At 34.8% G+C, this 17,152-nt stretch overlaps 2 protein-coding genes and 1 pseudogene across 3 annotated transcripts; 1 reads left to right on the top strand and 2 right to left on the bottom strand.

The window, feature by feature from the left end:
* Positions 1–590: 590 nt before the first annotated feature.
* LOC129323103 (pollen receptor-like kinase 6) lies at positions 591–5,638 on the bottom strand. The gene is made up of 2 exons (XM_054969668.1): positions 5,054–5,638; positions 591–792 (listed from the first exon to the last, which is right to left on the bottom strand). Exons 1-2 carry the CDS (start codon positions 5,469–5,471, stop codon positions 785–787), a joined length of 426 nt encoding a protein of 141 aa, XP_054825643.1. The 5' UTR covers positions 5,472–5,638; the 3' UTR covers positions 591–784.
* A 1,623-nt stretch (positions 5,639–7,261) lies between these two features.
* On the top strand, positions 7,262–11,404 carry LOC129323102 (PI-PLC X domain-containing protein At5g67130-like). 2 transcript variants are annotated; one of them, XM_054969665.1, is made up of 9 exons: positions 7,264–7,547; positions 7,652–7,774; positions 7,944–8,081; positions 8,678–8,776; positions 8,880–9,183; positions 9,267–9,490; positions 9,594–9,680; positions 9,923–10,296; positions 11,083–11,404. In XM_054969665.1, the coding sequence occupies exons 1-8, from the start codon at positions 7,443–7,445 to the stop codon at positions 10,112–10,114; spliced, it is 1,272 nt and encodes a 423-aa protein (XP_054825640.1). In that variant the 5' UTR covers positions 7,264–7,442; the 3' UTR covers positions 10,115–10,296; positions 11,083–11,404. The 2 variants fall into 2 exon arrangements, with proteins under 2 accessions (XP_054825641.1, XP_054825640.1); XM_054969666.1 differs by lacking the exon at positions 7,652–7,774 and having other exon boundaries at positions 7,262–7,547.
* A 2,185-nt stretch (positions 11,405–13,589) lies between these two features.
* Positions 13,590–16,700, bottom strand: LOC129321221 (F-box protein At5g67140-like; annotated as a pseudogene).
* Positions 16,701–17,152: the final 452 nt, after the last annotated feature.

The following is a 17,152-nucleotide window of genomic DNA, read 5'->3' as shown; positions in this document are numbered from 1 at the left end:
ATATTAATATCCTTTTTATATATTGATATCACTTTTGCATATTATGAATCTTTTTTCAAAAATTTTCATAAATGCACCTTATATTCAAATAAGCTTTTTGCATATTAAAAAAAAAACCTTGATGTCAAAATTTTATATGAAATATACATTATATTTGAATATACTTTTCCATATTTTGAAAATTGTAGTATTTTTCACGAAAATAGCAATGAATATTTTAAAAGCGCAAATGAACATTGGGTTTTTAAGATGTAAAAATGTATATTCAAATATAATTAATTAATACTATCGTATTTTTAGGATATTACAAATATATATTCTGCTAACATCATACTTATGAGCAAGATAATACTTACAGTAATAGGATGTATTCAAAAATTCTTTATCATTATACAATAACATGTTCATACATTCTTTGATAACATAAACTATATTACAACATGATAATACATAATAATTACATTACAACAAAATAAAATACATAATCAACTACAAATAACCAGGAATCATTCTTCACAGTCTTTGAATTTTTTTCTGATAAGTCATTCTTTTACATTAATTTGATGATCTTCTTCAGTGGCATCCTTTTCAGAATTTTCTTCTAATTCTTCACATGATCACACTTTTCATCTCCAAAAACAAGATCTTGCTCCAGCTGTCCAAGTTCCCGCAGTCATGGGTACTATTCCACGTATAAAGAAGATTACGTGTCACCAATGCATATATAAGAGAATTTTTAGCTGCATACAGTTGGCGCATAGCTTGCATTTTTGCCCTCTGTAAGCTACAATGCTGCAAAAACAAGCATTCACTTTCGGATTAACATGAAGTCATCCCCATCAAAAAATTTGCCTATATGGATCTATCATGAAGTCATACCTATCAAGTGAAATCCACATATGGATCTATCAACATTACCCAAATTACAGAAGACGCATCTGGGTCACTGAAACTATGTCACTTCTGTGTTATACAATATTGAAAGGACTAATAAAAAGCGAGATAGGTATAAATCAAGTTTGGGCCTCAACACGAAATGCAGATTAAGAACTCAGCCTTAGAGCATGACAATTGAGTACATGATGATGCTCAGATTCAACCTAGAAACATAACAACAAATCTAAAACACAAAACTCTTTCAAGAGTTTATGTGAATATTATTACTTGTTACCCAGTAGAGCAAGCAAATGAATTATCATTCCTTGCTCGTGGGGTTTAATTGATTTGGGAACCATAAATCAATAGTTATTCTCCCTCCTTTCGTATTACACTAACATTTATATGAAGCACTACTTGAGCTGCTATGGGAGTATTCTTGGGATCCATTGCCATTGAAGATCATGACTCAAATGACATCTGCATTGATTGAAAGGGGCGCAACAAACAAAGACATTAATGCCATAGCCTTTGCCAGAGATTTTGAATGAAGAATTCTCAACAATTAAGGCAAGTACTGTAACTCACTTATGCTTATGAATGATGTGTGTTCCACAGGCTGGTATACATGCTAAAGCACTCTGTTAAGTCAGAGATGTGAAACTAGTGGAGAAATAACAAGAGAAATTTTTTTCTGCAGAAATTATGACCATAGACCCTTGTATGTCAAGTTTCAAAATTGCCCTGCTCTAAGACGTAGAATTAATTCGTTCAAATGCCAAGTGGCTTGGAGCCTTAAGCCTGATTATATTGATCTTGTTAAAGACTCTTGGTTAGGTGATAACTGAGTTCACAATGTAGAAAAGTTCACAAATGCTGCAACAAAGTGGAACTTGGATAGAGTCGGAAATATACCTCAAAAAAAGAAGAAATTGCTTAGAAGATTATAAGAGGTTGATAGAGCTAGAATAAATCGTGATCCTTCTCACTTGCAACAGGTTGAAAAGGAATTATGAGCTGAGTACAATAAGGTGTGCTCAAGAAGAACTGCTGTGGCCCTAAAAATCCAGGTGTCATTGGCTTTAGTTGGGGGGGGGGGGCAAGAATAGTAAGTTTTTTCATACTTCTATGCTTGTAAGGAGAAGGAAAAATTCAATTGATGCCCTAAAAAAGGTTGAAGACCAATAGGTTGTTGATAATAATGAACTTAAGTGCATGGCTCAAAATTACAATCAAAAATTGTTTCACAAGGAGTTTATTGATGATAGAAGACTTGTTACTTCAAAAAGCTTTCCTCATCTTAGCAATTTTGAATTATGTGATATTCATCGTGAGGTGTGTAATGTCGATATCAGAGTTGCTGTTTTTGAAATAGGTGCTTTTAAAGCCCCGACGCCAAATGGCATTCAGGCTTTTTTCTTCCAAAATCATTGGGATGTCATCATCCAGTCTATTTGTGAAATGGTGAAAAACATTTTTAACAATCCTGAGAGAGTAATTGATCTAAACTCCACCCATCTTGCTTTGATACTAAAAGTGGAGAACCCATCAAATATGAAGGAGTTTCGGCCTATATCGTTATGTAATTTTAGTTACAAAATCATCTCAAAGGTTATTGTGAATAGGCTAAGACTAATAATGGGTAAAGTGATTGGCCCTCACCAAAGTAGCTTTACCCTCAGCTGTCAGAGTAACCATAACATCATTGTGGCATAAAAAGTAATCCACTCAATGAAGATTTTAAAGAAGAAAAAAAGGTACATGGCTATCAAAGATGATTTAGAGAAGGCCTATGACAAGTTGATTGGAACTTCATATCTCATACACTCTATGAACTGGGCATTAATGAAAGTTTGCGCAAGGTTATTATGGCTTGTATTACCACTGCAAGCTTCAAAGTCCTATGAAATGGTGAGCAATTTGATCAATTTCAACCCTCAAAAGCACACAAACAAGGAGACCCTATGTCTTCGTATCTGTTCACTTTATGTATAGAGAGCTCAACCATATTATAGCTAATGAAGTGGAGAGAAAGAAGTGGAAACCCTTCAAAGACATTAAGGATGGACTTGATATCACACATTTGTCTTTCTTTTTCTAATAACCTTGTTCTTTTTTTAGAATCATCTTTAGAGTAAGTGGAAGTCATTAAGGGGTGTATTCAGAAATTTTGTTATTACCTAGGTTAGAAGATGAATAACAGCAAAACTCATATGCAATGCTTAAAGAATGTGCATCTGAATAGAATAATTGAATTAAGTAGTAGGTTACAAGTTAAGCTAACAAGGGATCTTGGAAAGTATTTGGGAATACTACTTATTTATCAGAGAGCCTCGTATAGTCTTTGTGCTCCTATTCTTGATAAATCCAAGAAGCGTTTGTCGGGGTGGAAGAAGAAGGTTCTTAATACTGATGGTAGAATTGTCTTAATTAGATCAGTAATTTCTACAATGCCTAGTTACTACTTGCAAACAATGTTATTACCCAAAAAGATGATTGTTAAGATTGATAAAGAGTATAGAAATTTTTTGTGGTGTGATACTAGTGAGCACAAGAAGATACATTTACTTGCTTGGAAGGATGTAATTCAAGACAAGAAGAAAGGGGCTTAGGTATCAAAGATCTTAATATCCAAAATAAAACTTGTTAGAAGCTTCTCAATAATGATAAGTCTCTAGAGTTTGGGTTCTAAAAGCTAAATATAAGTATAGTGTTAATGATGTATTAATTGTGAAGAAAAGGGCAAATGAATCACTAACATGAAGGAGTATTGTTAACTGTTGGGAAAGTTTTATCATGGGAGTAGGGAAGAGAGTTGGGAATGGTCAAACAATAAAGCTCTAGACTAATTTGTGAGCACCTTTTGATGCGCCCCTAGCCCACCTTGTTGTGAATGACAACTTTGATGTAGAGGTTCACGTTGATGAGTTTGTTGGTGAGAATGATGTTCGGAAGCTTGATAAAATAAGGTTATGGCTACTTAAAAACATCATTCATAGTATTGCTCATACTTATAGCCCGATAATTAAGAGAGGAGAGGAATCATTCATATAGAAGCCATCTTCATATGAGAATGTTAATGTTTCCTTTGCATGTAAATTTCTTGTTGCAAGTACACCATCGGTGGTGGGAGAAATTTGGAATGAAATTTAGAGTTGGCTTAGACCAAAAAAATCAAGATTCATATGTTGCTCTTAGCTCAAGAGAGACTACACACAGCCGCTTTAAGAGTCCAATGTGGTTGTGGGGAATCCAACTAATGTTCGTGGAGTTGCAATCAAAAGGAAGATGTAATGCACCTAATTAGAGACTATTCGAGAGCGGAGGAATAATGGAATAAACTAGTCAAAGCTGAGGAGTAGAGCAATTTCAAGAATCATAATGGAGCGAATTGGGTGAACCTGAAACATTTTGCAATGAATGAGAACAAAAATTAGTTACCTTAAGATGTATTGTTTGGGTATGTTTGTTGGGATCTCTAGTGTTCTAGATGTGAAAAACTATTTTCTTAAAGGAGGAGGTGGAGGATAAATAGCACTTTGACATGATATGAAGGGTATATAATGATTTAAAGCTGAAAAGATTTTCATATAAGAGATTTCATAAGGGAAGGAGGTAAGAGTCATTGGTACAGACCTAAAGATTCTATTTTGAGGCTTCATATAGATGGCTCATATAGAATAGGCATCTCTAGATATGGTTGTGTATTAAGAAACAATAATGCTAATTAGATTGCTGGTTCTAATTCAAATATGGGAAACTTTCCCAGCCATCATCAAAATATTGCTATCATCTAAGGGTTAGAACTTTGCTCACAAGTAGGGTTCCAACCATTAATGTGTTTATAGATTGTGTAGAGGTGATGAATCTTATCACTTATTTTGATTTAACTTTGCATTCCCTTAAAGATATAATTGGTCATGGTTGATTTCTTTTGTTTAAGAGTAGTTTTGTAATACTTTCATTTATGTTTAGGGAGGCTAATGTGTATGCTCATTTGTTAGCCACTAATGAGCCTGATTTATTATGATCTTTTCGTTCTTTTAATCAATTTTTCTTTTACTATTGGAAGGTAGTAGACGATAATAAGAGGAGATCCTCTTTGTTGTATTTTGTTAGAGCTTGAATAGGAATGATATCACTTTGAATTAAAAAAATGATGAGTATGCAAAAGTACCATGCAGAACATACAACAAGCTGCCTTGAGGCATGTATTTGGAGATGATGAGCTTCTTCTCTTTGTGAAAATGATGAGTCAAAATGGTTAAGATGTTGGCATGTCTAATTCTCCCAAAACCTCTCATCTTGGCATCAAAATAATCTCTTGCTCTCTGATTGATGGCTCTCGCTCCCTTCACCACCACCGACGACCTACTCGCCATGGTTGCATTATACGCCAATCCCAACCCTTTATTTCCTAAAACCTTTGCAGCCACCTTCATCAAATTCGGCAACCCAAACGCGCCCTTCTCCTCATTTACCATGACCAAATCCACATTCCCTTTCTTCACCGCACCCCTCCTCGAACCCCATCCCCCTTGGCTTGGTTCCAATTCTCTACTATCTATTGAGCTAGGCACGTGCGCTTGAAACATAAAGAGCTTTGCAAATAAAATCGACAAGATTCATCCTTTTGTTTTGCGTTAGCAGCGTGATCTTGATCAACAAAAAACTAAAGGTTTTAGTCTTTAAAGCGAGAGAGCGTAAACTTGCAGGATCAAGGAAGGATAAGCGATGATTGATAGTTTGAGAAAGAAGGTGAGTGAGCAGCGATTGGCAGAGTGAGGGAATAAGGGCATTTTGATCTTTAACTTGAGTTATTCTTTGCTGCCAAATGACCTCTTATTTGAAAAGTTTTTTGGTCCTTCTCCACAATTAAATTTGTGGTGATAAATGTTTTTAACAATTTTCCCTACTTGTGATGGTGGCGTTGACTTTAAGCTTCTCAAGGCACTATAATCATATAACGCGAGTCGAAAAATGTTATCTCATTGATTTTTGTGGTTTATGTTCTCGAGTGTTTTGCTTCAATATTTGCTTCAATAGAAAATTCAATTCCATTACATCGGCAACCAAAAGGTACAAAGTACAAACCGTAAGCCATCGAGCTCAGCCGCGAGCAAGGAAACTCTACCTTTTTTGGGGTCAAACTTAATTTTTCTTTTAATTTCAAAACTGTACGAAAATGATTTCTTTAAAATAATACATATAGGATGACATCTTCGATAGAAGAATTAACAAATAAATAAAATCTAATAGATAAAAAAGAAGATGAAAATATTTACAGATGCTAAAAATGGCTAAGGATAAAACTACCCTCTCTGGCTCCGGTGAAATAAAGTCACACGACGAGGAAGAACTGAAGAACCATTTCCATGGAATGGGAGACAGCAATGCAGGGCGATCCTACCCCACCACGTGTAAAGCATATGAAGAGAAGAATTGAGAGAGAGTGGAGCACTTTTTTTCTTTTCTTTTCTTTTCTTTTCTGTTTGGTGGGAGAGGGTGGAGCACTTTTACACAAAGGTAAATTGAGACACTGTCTTTGTTGGGTCCCAAAATACTTAAAGAAAGAAAATATTGTCACCCATGCGTTGATTCTTGAGTGATTTTTGGGGTGTATTTCTTTTTATTTTTAGAGAAAATTATTCATAGATATCAGGTGACAAAATTAAATATAAATAAATTTGCTTAATTTTATTTAATATATATATTGATAGGTGTCATGAGAGTTGACGGTGACTAAAAAAAATATGTGACTTGTAAACATTAAATTTAATTTAATGTATGAAAGTTTGATTTGTGAACACTAAACTGTTAAATTTAATTTATAAATGATGCAATTTTACTTATAAATATGAATATTTGACAAGTAAATATTAATTTTTTTAAAATATTTGAATTAAAGGCTACTCTTTTCAATCTTATTTATAAGATAGAAATAAAATTTTTGCTACCCAATTTATAAATCATGTAATTGAATTTTTATTACAAGTTTTTTGATAATTTTATTAAATATTAGTGAAAGAAAGTATGATAGCAACTATGCATATTTAATATGAATAAAATTAAAAATTTATTAATTTTTTTTTTAAAATAATGAGTTTGAAGTTTTTTATTTTAAAGTATGTTAAGAGTGAGTTAATAACAATAATAATAAATATAATATTAAAAATTTAAAATTATAGTTATTTTTTAAAATTTTAAAATATCGTAATTAATATTTTAAGAAGTTTAAAATATTTTTTAAGAGAATTTTTGAAAATATAAAAATGATGTAACTTTTAATATTTTTAGAGGTACTACAAGTGTGGCAAGTTTAGAAAATGGAGGCAGTCCATTGATGATAGTTAAAGGCAAAAGTCTAAAGTAGCTGGAGTCGTGGCCTCAAAATAAGAGAAAATTAAAGGCGACGATAAAGCCCGCGGCCAATGCCCAAAGCAATGATTGATCGACATCCTCTCTGCACACTTGCTTCCAACTATCCAACCCACCTCTCTCTCCTCTGCGCCGGGTGGCTTCCACCGTCTGCATAGGTATCCACCTCTCATCTACTCGGCTTCTTGATGTACGGTGGAAAATGCAGAGCCTCTCTCATTGGCTCCCTCATTCTATCTCTCCTATCTCTCTTCATAGCCTTTTCCACCGCCTGCTCTAATGGCAATTGTCAGGTTCTCTTTCTCTTCTTTTCTTTCAAGAGACCCTTGCTCTCTCCCCCTTTTTTAAAAAAAAAAACTTTTTTTTAGTTTGAGCTGAATTTCACAAGAATTCACAGCTTCTGGAATCATGCTCAGCGTCCACGGATTGCGGGCCAGGCCTCTACTGTGGTAACTGCCCTGCTTTGGGCAGGACGCAACCTATCTGCACCAGAGGTCTAGCCACCATTCCATCATCGATTGTAAGCATCTTCACTTATGCAGCTAGAGACTAGAGGCAGCTACACGTTGAATTTGCAGTCTACTTCTTTCTTTTGTCGTGCGAATTTGGTGGTCGATGGTGGTTGCTTTCCTTTAATTTTGCAGCAGAATGACGAGTCAAACGATTAACTATACTTCTTTCATATGCAGATTAATGGATTACCTTTCAACAAGTATACGTGGATAATGACCCATAATTCATTCAGCATCGTTGATGCACCACCGCTGCCTGGCGTGCAGAGGCTAACATTTTACAATCAAGAAGACTCCGTGACCAACCAATTGAGAGTATGTGTTTGCGCTCTTCTCTCCCTATTCTGAGATTCCGGAGGGGAAGAGACCAAGTTAAGATTTCACTATCACATTTTTTCTTGTCGATTTTGTTTTTGTCCGATGCTTGTTTCATACTTTTTCCATCTCTCCCTTTTTGGGTCGAGTTGGATTCTCATTCAGCTTCAAGATGAACGATGGAGAATGATCTTCTTTCCTTTCTCTTGGTCCTTGACAGCTACGCAAGATTACAAAATTCTATTAGCCTTCTCCGCATTTTTTTAAGGGAAAACACAGTCATTGTTCTTGCTTCAGGGCCGTAGTTTTTTTAGTTTGGTCTTGTTTCAGGGTTTTGCTTTTAGTCCGGTACTATTTATAGTATTTCTGATTTTGTAGTCCCTGTATTATTAATAAAATTGGGTAAGGCTTGTTCTTTGTATTCTTAACAATGTTAAATTACATAAACTATAAGTACTGAAAATATTGAAGACAAACTACAGGACTAAAAACAAAATATGATAAAATTATTGGATCGATAATTATATTTTTTTTCCTTTTAATATAATCATTTCATCAGAAAATCTCATTCATGCGTTTTGATTAATATGATTTAGAATGGAGTGAGGGGACTGATGTTGGATATGTACGACTTCGAGAACGATATCTGGCTCTGCCATTCCTTCCGGGGACAATGCTTCACCTTCACCGCATTTGTACTCTACTCATGTTCCTACTTTTTTCCGTACAATCTAAGTATACTTTTATGGTTGCACTTTCATGGATCGTCTTTTAACATGTCCATTGAAATATTCTCAGCAACCTGCAATAAATACTTTGAACGAAGTCGAAGCATTCTTGACAGAAAACCCAACAGAGATCATCACCATAATAATTGAAGACTACGTGCATTCTCCAAAAGGATTGACTAATCTATTTACCAGAGCTGGACTGGATAAATATTGGTTTCCTGTGTCTAAGATGCCAAAAAAAGGTGAAGATTGGCCCACTATAACGGAGATGGTTCAAGCAAACTACCGTCTTCTTGTTTTCACTTCCATTGCTTCAAAGGAAGCTGAAGAAGGAATAGCTTATCAGTGGAAGTACATGGTCGAAAATGAGCGTAAGCACAATAACACAGCAACATGCATTTGTCTGTTATGAACGATTGAGATAAAATATTCATAGTTTCTTGTCTGTTTTCAGCTGGAGATCCTGGAGTTCAACAGGGATCTTGCCCGCATAGAAAAGAATCAAAGCCATTAAATTCTAGAAGTGCTTCACTTTTCTTGCAGAATTACTTTCCAACCTATCCGGTTGAAGCTGATTCATGCAAAGAGCATTCTGCTCCACTTGCTGCGATGGTTAATACGTGTTACAGAGCTGCAGGAAACATGCTGCCCAACTTTATAGCCATTAATTTTTACATGGTATTCCTATTTGTTTAGGGTTTTAACTTGGTATGTCCTGGTTTATATATGCATAAACATGACCTTGCATTTTCGCTTTAACATTGAGTGTAATTTCATGCAGAGAAGTGATGGAGGTGGTGTTTTTGATGTTGTGGATAAAATGAATGGCCATGCATTGTGCGGGTGTAGTACCATTACAGCTTGCCAGGTTTGTCTTCGTTGCTTTATTAATTAGTCGGTCATGCCCTGATCTGAATCTTTTTGTTTTGGACCTCCTTCTTTATCTTAACAATTTCCATTTTGTCCATCTTATCAATTTGCTTTATTAACTGCATCTATTAGTGGACACATCCTGGATGTGGATGGCTTTCATCTTGCCAGTTTCTACTTGTACATTTTTTGTGAATGAAAGTCAAGCACGATAGTCACATCGTCATTGGGGATTTGCAGGCTGGAGTGCCTTTCGGTACCTGCAAGAACATTGCGGTACCCAGTACAAGTCCAGTGACCAATACCTCTGGAAGCTTTGGAAGCTTTACTGGATCTGTTCAGTTTACCAGATCTGCTTCACCGGCTCATTGTCCAAATTATATGCTATTCTTACTTCGCTTCCCACTTGTAGCAGTTTTGCTACTACTATGATATTAGTCTTGTTGTATGTTATATCGGAGGTAATTTTTCACTGCTGTCTTGCTTCAACCTGTGAAATTTCATGAGACAAAAATGTTGGATTGATGAAGCAATATACATGGATATGTGCTGTCATCTAAGGAATACAGTGATGAGGAGAGAGTGAATTTTTTCTGGAGCTTGAAGTGTTTTAGGTACGTTTTATGGTTGGCTTATAGTTTGATTTCTAGATGTTTCACTCTTAGCTAACTCATTCGGTAATTTCTCTTATTTACCTTTGGGCACATCAATTCCATAATTTTGAAGTAGTGTGGTTCTAAAGAAAGTAGTCTGATGCTGATTATGATTTAATATTTGCATATGCATCGAGTCTGGTGTTTTTGACTAAGTTATGGTTAGATACTTAAAATGTTAATTTTCCCATGATTACCATAACTCGAGTGAAAATGTTAAGATGCTATAACTTACATAACTTAACAAGTGACGTCGGGAATTCTTTAACTTAAGGGAAGGTTGTGATTCAACTGAATATAATTTAACTTTTGAAGGCTTTTGCATTGGAAGAGATCTAGCTCACTTTTCCAGCCTATTATTGCTTCACTCACGCAATTGAAGATTTCCTGGCTAATCATGAGCTCGATGGCTTATTGTGCGTCTGATTTAATTTACAGTTCCAAGGGTTAAAAAATTTTACCCTTTCCCGATTTTGAAGATTATGAAACATTTGCTTTAGGTGCTCAAAAACTGAAAATATGTTGTTACTATATAATGATTGTAGTTATTCGAGATTTAATTTCTACCATTTTAACCAAGGCATCTCTTTGGTAAGTTTGAAATATATCTCTGTTCCTTTCGCTGACAACGTGTTTGATCATTACTGCCCGAATGCACATTTTTGTCTCCTGTGTACCTTATTTTAATCATGTGCTAACAACTTATTTATGCTAATGTTTGTCGTGTTTCTTCCTTTTACGTTTCAGGTTCAATACCCCGGCATCATTAGTGAAAACGACAGAATATGAATGGGATAAGTTTAGAATGGGTGGCTCTCGGTCATTGTCAAATTGTGATCCCAATATCCTAGCAATTAACAAACTTGTTTTGAGTTTCTTTCCTCTCTGATAACTTGGTTCTTCCATTTCTCCTAAAGTCGGGAGTTGGTACAATCAAGTCTTAAGGTTTGAATGCCTCATAACAAATTTAGAACACAAACCTCTCTTTGTCTATCAGAGGAACTTGTAGGAGGTTTAACTCGTATGGCTTATTAAATGAGAACATCATCGAGATTTGTTTTGAGATTCAGATATATTTGTGATCATCGAAAATCTTCTCGAGGTAATCATGGACTTATGAAGTATGTTTCGATCGAGGTAGTCTGCTTAGATGCTTTTAAATACAGCTATGGGTTTGACACAATCCCACCGCTAGCTTATTCCGCTGGGCTTCAATCGTCCGGGAACTTACGGACAGCCTAATAATAGAGTCAATCTTTTTAAATATTCCTTCCATTTCAAATTATAAAATAATTTAATATAAAATTATATATATTAATAAAACTCGATTATGATATTTTATAAACTTATTTTTTCAAAATAAAATTTTTAAAATATTCTTACACATTTAATTATTGTATTATAATATCATGTTAATTTTTTCTCTACTAAAAAGGTAATATTACAAGAAATTATTAATAAAATTTTATTCTTAGAAATTATCTTATATCCTGAGATAATAAAATATTTTTAAATTTATTTTATAATTTGTGACAGAGATAGTAGCTCATTAATTATCACAAATAATAATCTTTGAAAGAATGACAACCAAGTGTTAAGGAGATCAATTTATTGAATTTGAATCTCAAATCAATTTCAAAATACTAATAAATTTTGATGGTCCTTAAGAGTTTGCTTGTTTTCTGCCCTATTTGTGAGTGGCAAACGCCAGAGTAGAGTAGTCGCACATCGCAAGCTTGTGGATGCCTTTTGCCTCTGTTGCTTCTCAGTGATCAACCGGAGGTCATTTCTCTTCTGCCCTAATCATGAGTGGCTAGCACCATTGGCAGAGCGGCCACAAATTACAAGCTCGCGGATGCTTTTTGCGTCTGCTGCTTCTCTGCAAGGAACTCGAGCAACCAAATTTCAAACCAAAATCTTCATTCTCAGCAACGATCGATCACCAATCTCCTGTGTGTTGTTGATCACGTTTCTGCTGTTGTAGCTTCTGTGCAACGAACTCCCAAAAAATCAATTGGTTGTTGCGTGAGCTTCATGGCAAGGACCCTTTTTTCTCTACTTTGTTAAGTTGCTTGTGTTTCAACTGCTAACCGATTGAAAAGGGCATGCAAGAAGCCTGGATCGACTTTAATGATGTGTGTGTGTGTTTTGATTAATGTGACTGATGCCTTGTACTTAAGTCTGTGTAATGTCAAAACAGTTTTTGTGTACTAAAACTAATATTATATGTTTCATCACAACTTGGTCAGCTTGAAATGGGGAACATAGAAAGTCTAAGAAACTTGTTGGATCCAACTGCAACTTTGTCATTATTCTCCCACCTTTTGGATTTTTTAATTTATTTTTTAATTTTATAATTTTATTATAATAAATTTATAATCCATTCTTTCAATTATAATAGAAAACATCAATGTTAATTATTAAAGTTAAAAAGTAACAAGTCATTATTTTAATAGTTTTAAAAATGTATAAGTTTATCTTTTAATTTTATAATTTTATTATGATAAATTTATAATTTGTTCTCCCAATTTTAATAGGAAACACAACTAATAATAATTAAAATTGAAAAAGTAACAAGTTATTATTCTAACTGTCTTAAGAATTTGCAAATTTATCTTCTAATTTTACAACCTCATTATGATGAATTTATAACTTAATTTTTTAATTTTAATAAGGAATACAAATGTTAATAATTAAAGTTTAATCATACATTTAACTTAAGGGCATTTAAAGCAATTCATTTGTAAGTTAGATTTGTCAAATTTGTCTATAAAAAAAAAGAATGAAAGTATGGGACTTTATTGGCATCTTCAAATAAAATTGATTAAGACTTAAATAAACTAGTTCACTCAGTTGTCGCTCTCCCGTAATCTTTTCGGTGATTACTATGGCCCTGCAAAATACAATTCAGAGTTTCAGACCTTCTAGCAAGTTCCACTGTTCTTCATAGCCTTTCTTCAGTCTCAATATATTCTTCAATCTTGTATCGTTTGAAACAAAACTAACATTAATTTTTCATTTATGAAATGTAATCATGTATCCCTTGCTTCATTTTCGAGTTTATCTTTTTCCGTAACCTCGCTTAATCTACAATTAGCTCTGATTTCCAATGTCAAACGACATACAAATAATTTACAAATTCAAATCTCAATATTTGAAATCATCAAAAATTTGTTCAAAATTCTGGCTGATCCGTGATTAGTACGCCCAAAAAAAAAAAAAACATTTGGGGGGGGGGGGCGATGACGAGAGGATAATTCCAATACAAGGCATATGAGATTTGAACACATACTCGGTTTTCTTGGCAGACGAATTCAAGAATACAAGAAAATGTCCATGAAATTTACTGGCAAGAATCAACATCTTGAAAACTGAGAGCATAGAAGTAGCCCAGATCAGTGCTTAAACTTTTATCTGAAGAGTTGGGCATCTGATAAGCAAGTTGTTCAGACAGTATTCAGGAACTCCCGTTCCCCATACATTCATCGACTTGAGCTTCTGACATCTATCAACTAATGCCACAAGCCCACTCTCTGTAACATGACGGCAACCCCACAGTACAATGGACTGAAATGAACAAGAAGTAATCATGAAAAATAGAAATATCAGACGTCATCCTCTTTACATAGACTCAAGCCAGCAACAGTCTCTTAAGCCAGTGATGAATGATGATCAGATTAAAATGCTTTTGTATATCTCCATTTGTCTTATTGGAAGGGGAAAAATAAGAAAGGGAGATAAACTTCAGGATCTTGCTCCGACGAAACCTAGAGTTCAGTTCCTATACAATATAATAATTTACCTTCAACTTTGGACAACTTCTTGCGATAGCAAACAATGTTTCGTCAGTGATAAATGTACCGCCAACATTCAGATGTTCCAATGATTTAGTTCTCGATATCTGTTAGAATAATAGTTTAAAAAAAGACACTAGTCAGCCTTCAGAAAATGCTGAAAGGTCCAAGCTAAATATTCACCAACTGGCAAGCGCCAGGAAACTATGTGAAACCACCCGATCTAGCTAGTTCCGATTAACTAACAGCAAGAATTAAAAGATGTATTTAACTGCATGCTATTGGTTTCAGTCTAGCCGAACTGACGCCTAACATTCAAAAATGTTTCATAAAACTATTTTTCAGTCCAATTTTCTTTCCACTTTGTTTTTTTGGCTCTTGAAGTCAATATCATTTTTCTCATGAGACTCTGCATGCAGTCAAGTTGTTAATAACACAAAAGATAGAGATCCAAGTATTAGCTCAAATCCACCAACAATGTAATCTGAGCTTGAAAAACATAAAACTATGTATTACCAGTTGAACACCACCTTCATCCGTGATCCCTGTTAAACCCCATAAAGATATGGATGTGAGATTGCTGACACACTCCGCCGAAGATATCTTGAGAAGTCCGCTATCAGTGATTTGGCAACCCCATCTGCTCCTTGGGCTGAAAACACTAGAAATTTTAATATAGTACACTTTATGCATTTCATGCCAAGAGCATACAGTGTAACAAGTAATTGCTTCTAAATGGTAAAAAATGGATCAAAATAGCAGCAGTAGCTTCTTTTTTGTAACAGTTTTTAGTAGTCAATGCCACCTTTGGATGTTTCATCTATTCACCAAAGGTTAAAATAAAGCAATGAGTGTAATATGATTTGTTAATTGTTGTACCAAGAAGAGTAAGAAAATGGACTGACATTAAATGATATGATCATATTATCACATCAACATTGTCATGGGAAATTAAGCTACCATGTCGTTAGAACTACTAGGCTCCATAAATTAATAGACAAGTATCAGAGATATGGCTTTAGAGAGGGCAATTGATTGTGACTGTGGTATGCGACAGGACTGTCCGGTCATCATTCAGCTACTCGAGTCCCTTCTTAAGCGCATAGTGGACAACACCATGAAGTTATGAAAATCAATTCAATTGACATATTGTATTACCAATTTACTCAGAACAAGAGAGTCAGACGCTAAAGACAGATTAGAACGTGAAGTTGACAACTTTCAGGAAACTGAGAATATCTTCATGCGCATGGACTGTCGTCAGTTGTATCCTTCACTCATAGAGAGAAGTGTGGTGAATGTACATTCATTTAATTACAACTGATCAGGTAACTCCTCAGTTTGACTACTCATATATATAACACCCCAAGGCTAAAGGGTTTTAAATTGACAGGTTAGAGTTAGACTGAAAATTAAAAAACAGATAACCCACAAAATGTCCGAAATTTTCAAAATTCTTTCACTTGTTTCTCAAGAATGCAATTAACGTATGATTTATGCACAGGGAGTGGAAGAGTGAAACATTGTTAATCCATTACAAATGGACACAATCCTGATGGGTGCGGGTGATGGAGATTCATATCAAAAGCGGGATGTTGCTTTAGCTTAGGATGTCGGGCCATTGAACACAAGCTTCTGGTGATTATTTCAAATAAAACAATCATTTTCTCAATGTCCATCAAGCCAACAAACATGTTATCAACCTTTTCCAGATAACCTTTTCTCCTTGACCTCGAAATAGCAGGAGGACCGTCACTCAAATAGTCCATTCAAATGCTCATACAACGCCATTTTTCAAATCCAAAATGTGTTGATCATCTCCGAGACAGTGAAGCTCATTGCTTAACTTAAGAAAAATACTAAAATGCATATCGGTTAGCCAGACAATGCAGCGATCATGTCAAATAATGTCTGAGAAAAAGTCAACAAACAGAAGTTGACAGGAACATTCTACCCGATCGAGCATCATATAATGAAGAACTGTAAACGGATACATACATGTCAAGTTCTCTGAGGTTGTAGGCAAGGCAAACGAGGCGAGCGGTGGAGTCATCATCCATTTTCCAACCAGCAAAGCTCAAATATCTTCTGTGAGCCAGAGACTCCCTTACCCCTCGCTTCCATTTCTTGCACACAATACTGGCCCTCGTAATTTTTACACGATCGATAACATTAAGAAGAGAATGAGGAACTGAATAAGTATAGACGTGGCAAACATGAGAAGACTGAGTAAACTTACTGAGCCAAATCTGTAAAGGAAGCAAAGAAAAGAAATATGTGAGCCAACAAGTCGATGGGTAACTGATCAATCTGGCCATCTTCAAGTTGCTCCATTTCCCAGTGTGAAAGTTGAAAGCTTTTCTTCCTTTTCCTAACGAGAGAGACTGGAATTTTTTGATGCCATAAGCGGCTGCTTCTTTCATGTTTTTCCGCCTGGTAAGTAAAGCAGCCATGGGCAGACGCGCGATGTGCAGAAGCAGAAGTGTCCTCATGTTTCGTCATTGTGTCACCAGATGCCACGTGTTCACATTTTGGTGTACGGGGCCAAATACAGGGGAAGGGCAATGGCAGACTGGCAGCACACGCATACAAAAGATTTGTTCTTGGCTTCTCTCGCACGGCGAGGCTTTAAAAGGATGAATTAATTTAAATTTTAAATATTAAATTTTAAAAATTTATAATTTAATTTTTTTAATTTTATAATTCTGGCGTGATGTATTTATAATTTATATTATAAATTTTAATAACAAATAATTTTTTATTCTTTAATGATGTTAAAATTTAAAAAAATATGCTATAAATTTATTACAATATAATTATAAAATTAAAAAATTGAATTATAAATTTTTAAAATTTAACATTTAAAATATAACTTGGATTAATTAACCTATTTGTCATTCTCCCTTCTCCCCACCGCACCGCGATTATTTGGCAATTAAATCAAATTATTATGGGTTATATTCGATGCTTGAATAGTTGCATTTCATGCTAATTGCTAAGCCACAGACTTCTGTCCTTTTTGT

Source organism: Prosopis cineraria, unplaced genomic scaffold (genome assembly GCF_029017545.1).
Source record: "Prosopis cineraria cultivar Desert tree isolate PC_DT_omini unplaced genomic scaffold, ASM2901754v1 PC10, whole genome shotgun sequence".
In the NCBI taxonomy this organism is placed as follows: Eukaryota; Viridiplantae; Streptophyta; class Magnoliopsida; order Fabales; family Fabaceae; genus Prosopis; species Prosopis cineraria.
This window is presented reverse-complemented; position numbering and strand designations above follow the sequence as displayed.

What these genes read in the sequence shown, in the direction of transcription:
- LOC129323103 (XM_054969668.1), bottom strand. Translation starts at nt 5,471, where the DNA reads ATGTTTCAAGCGCACGTGCCTAGCTCAATAGATAGTAGAGAATTGGAA.
- LOC129323102 (XM_054969665.1), top strand. Translation starts at nt 7,443, where the DNA reads ATGTACGGTGGAAAATGCAGAGCCTCTCTCATTGGCTCCCTCATTCTA. An exon ending in GCTTCACCTTCACCGCATTT is followed by an intron (nt 8,777 to 8,879) that starts GTACTCTACTCA and finishes AAATATTCTCAG; the next exon opens with CAACCTGCAATAAATACTTT. An exon ending in TAGCCATTAATTTTTACATG is followed by an intron (nt 9,491 to 9,593) that starts GTATTCCTATTT and finishes AATTTCATGCAG; the next exon opens with AGAAGTGATGGAGGTGGTGT.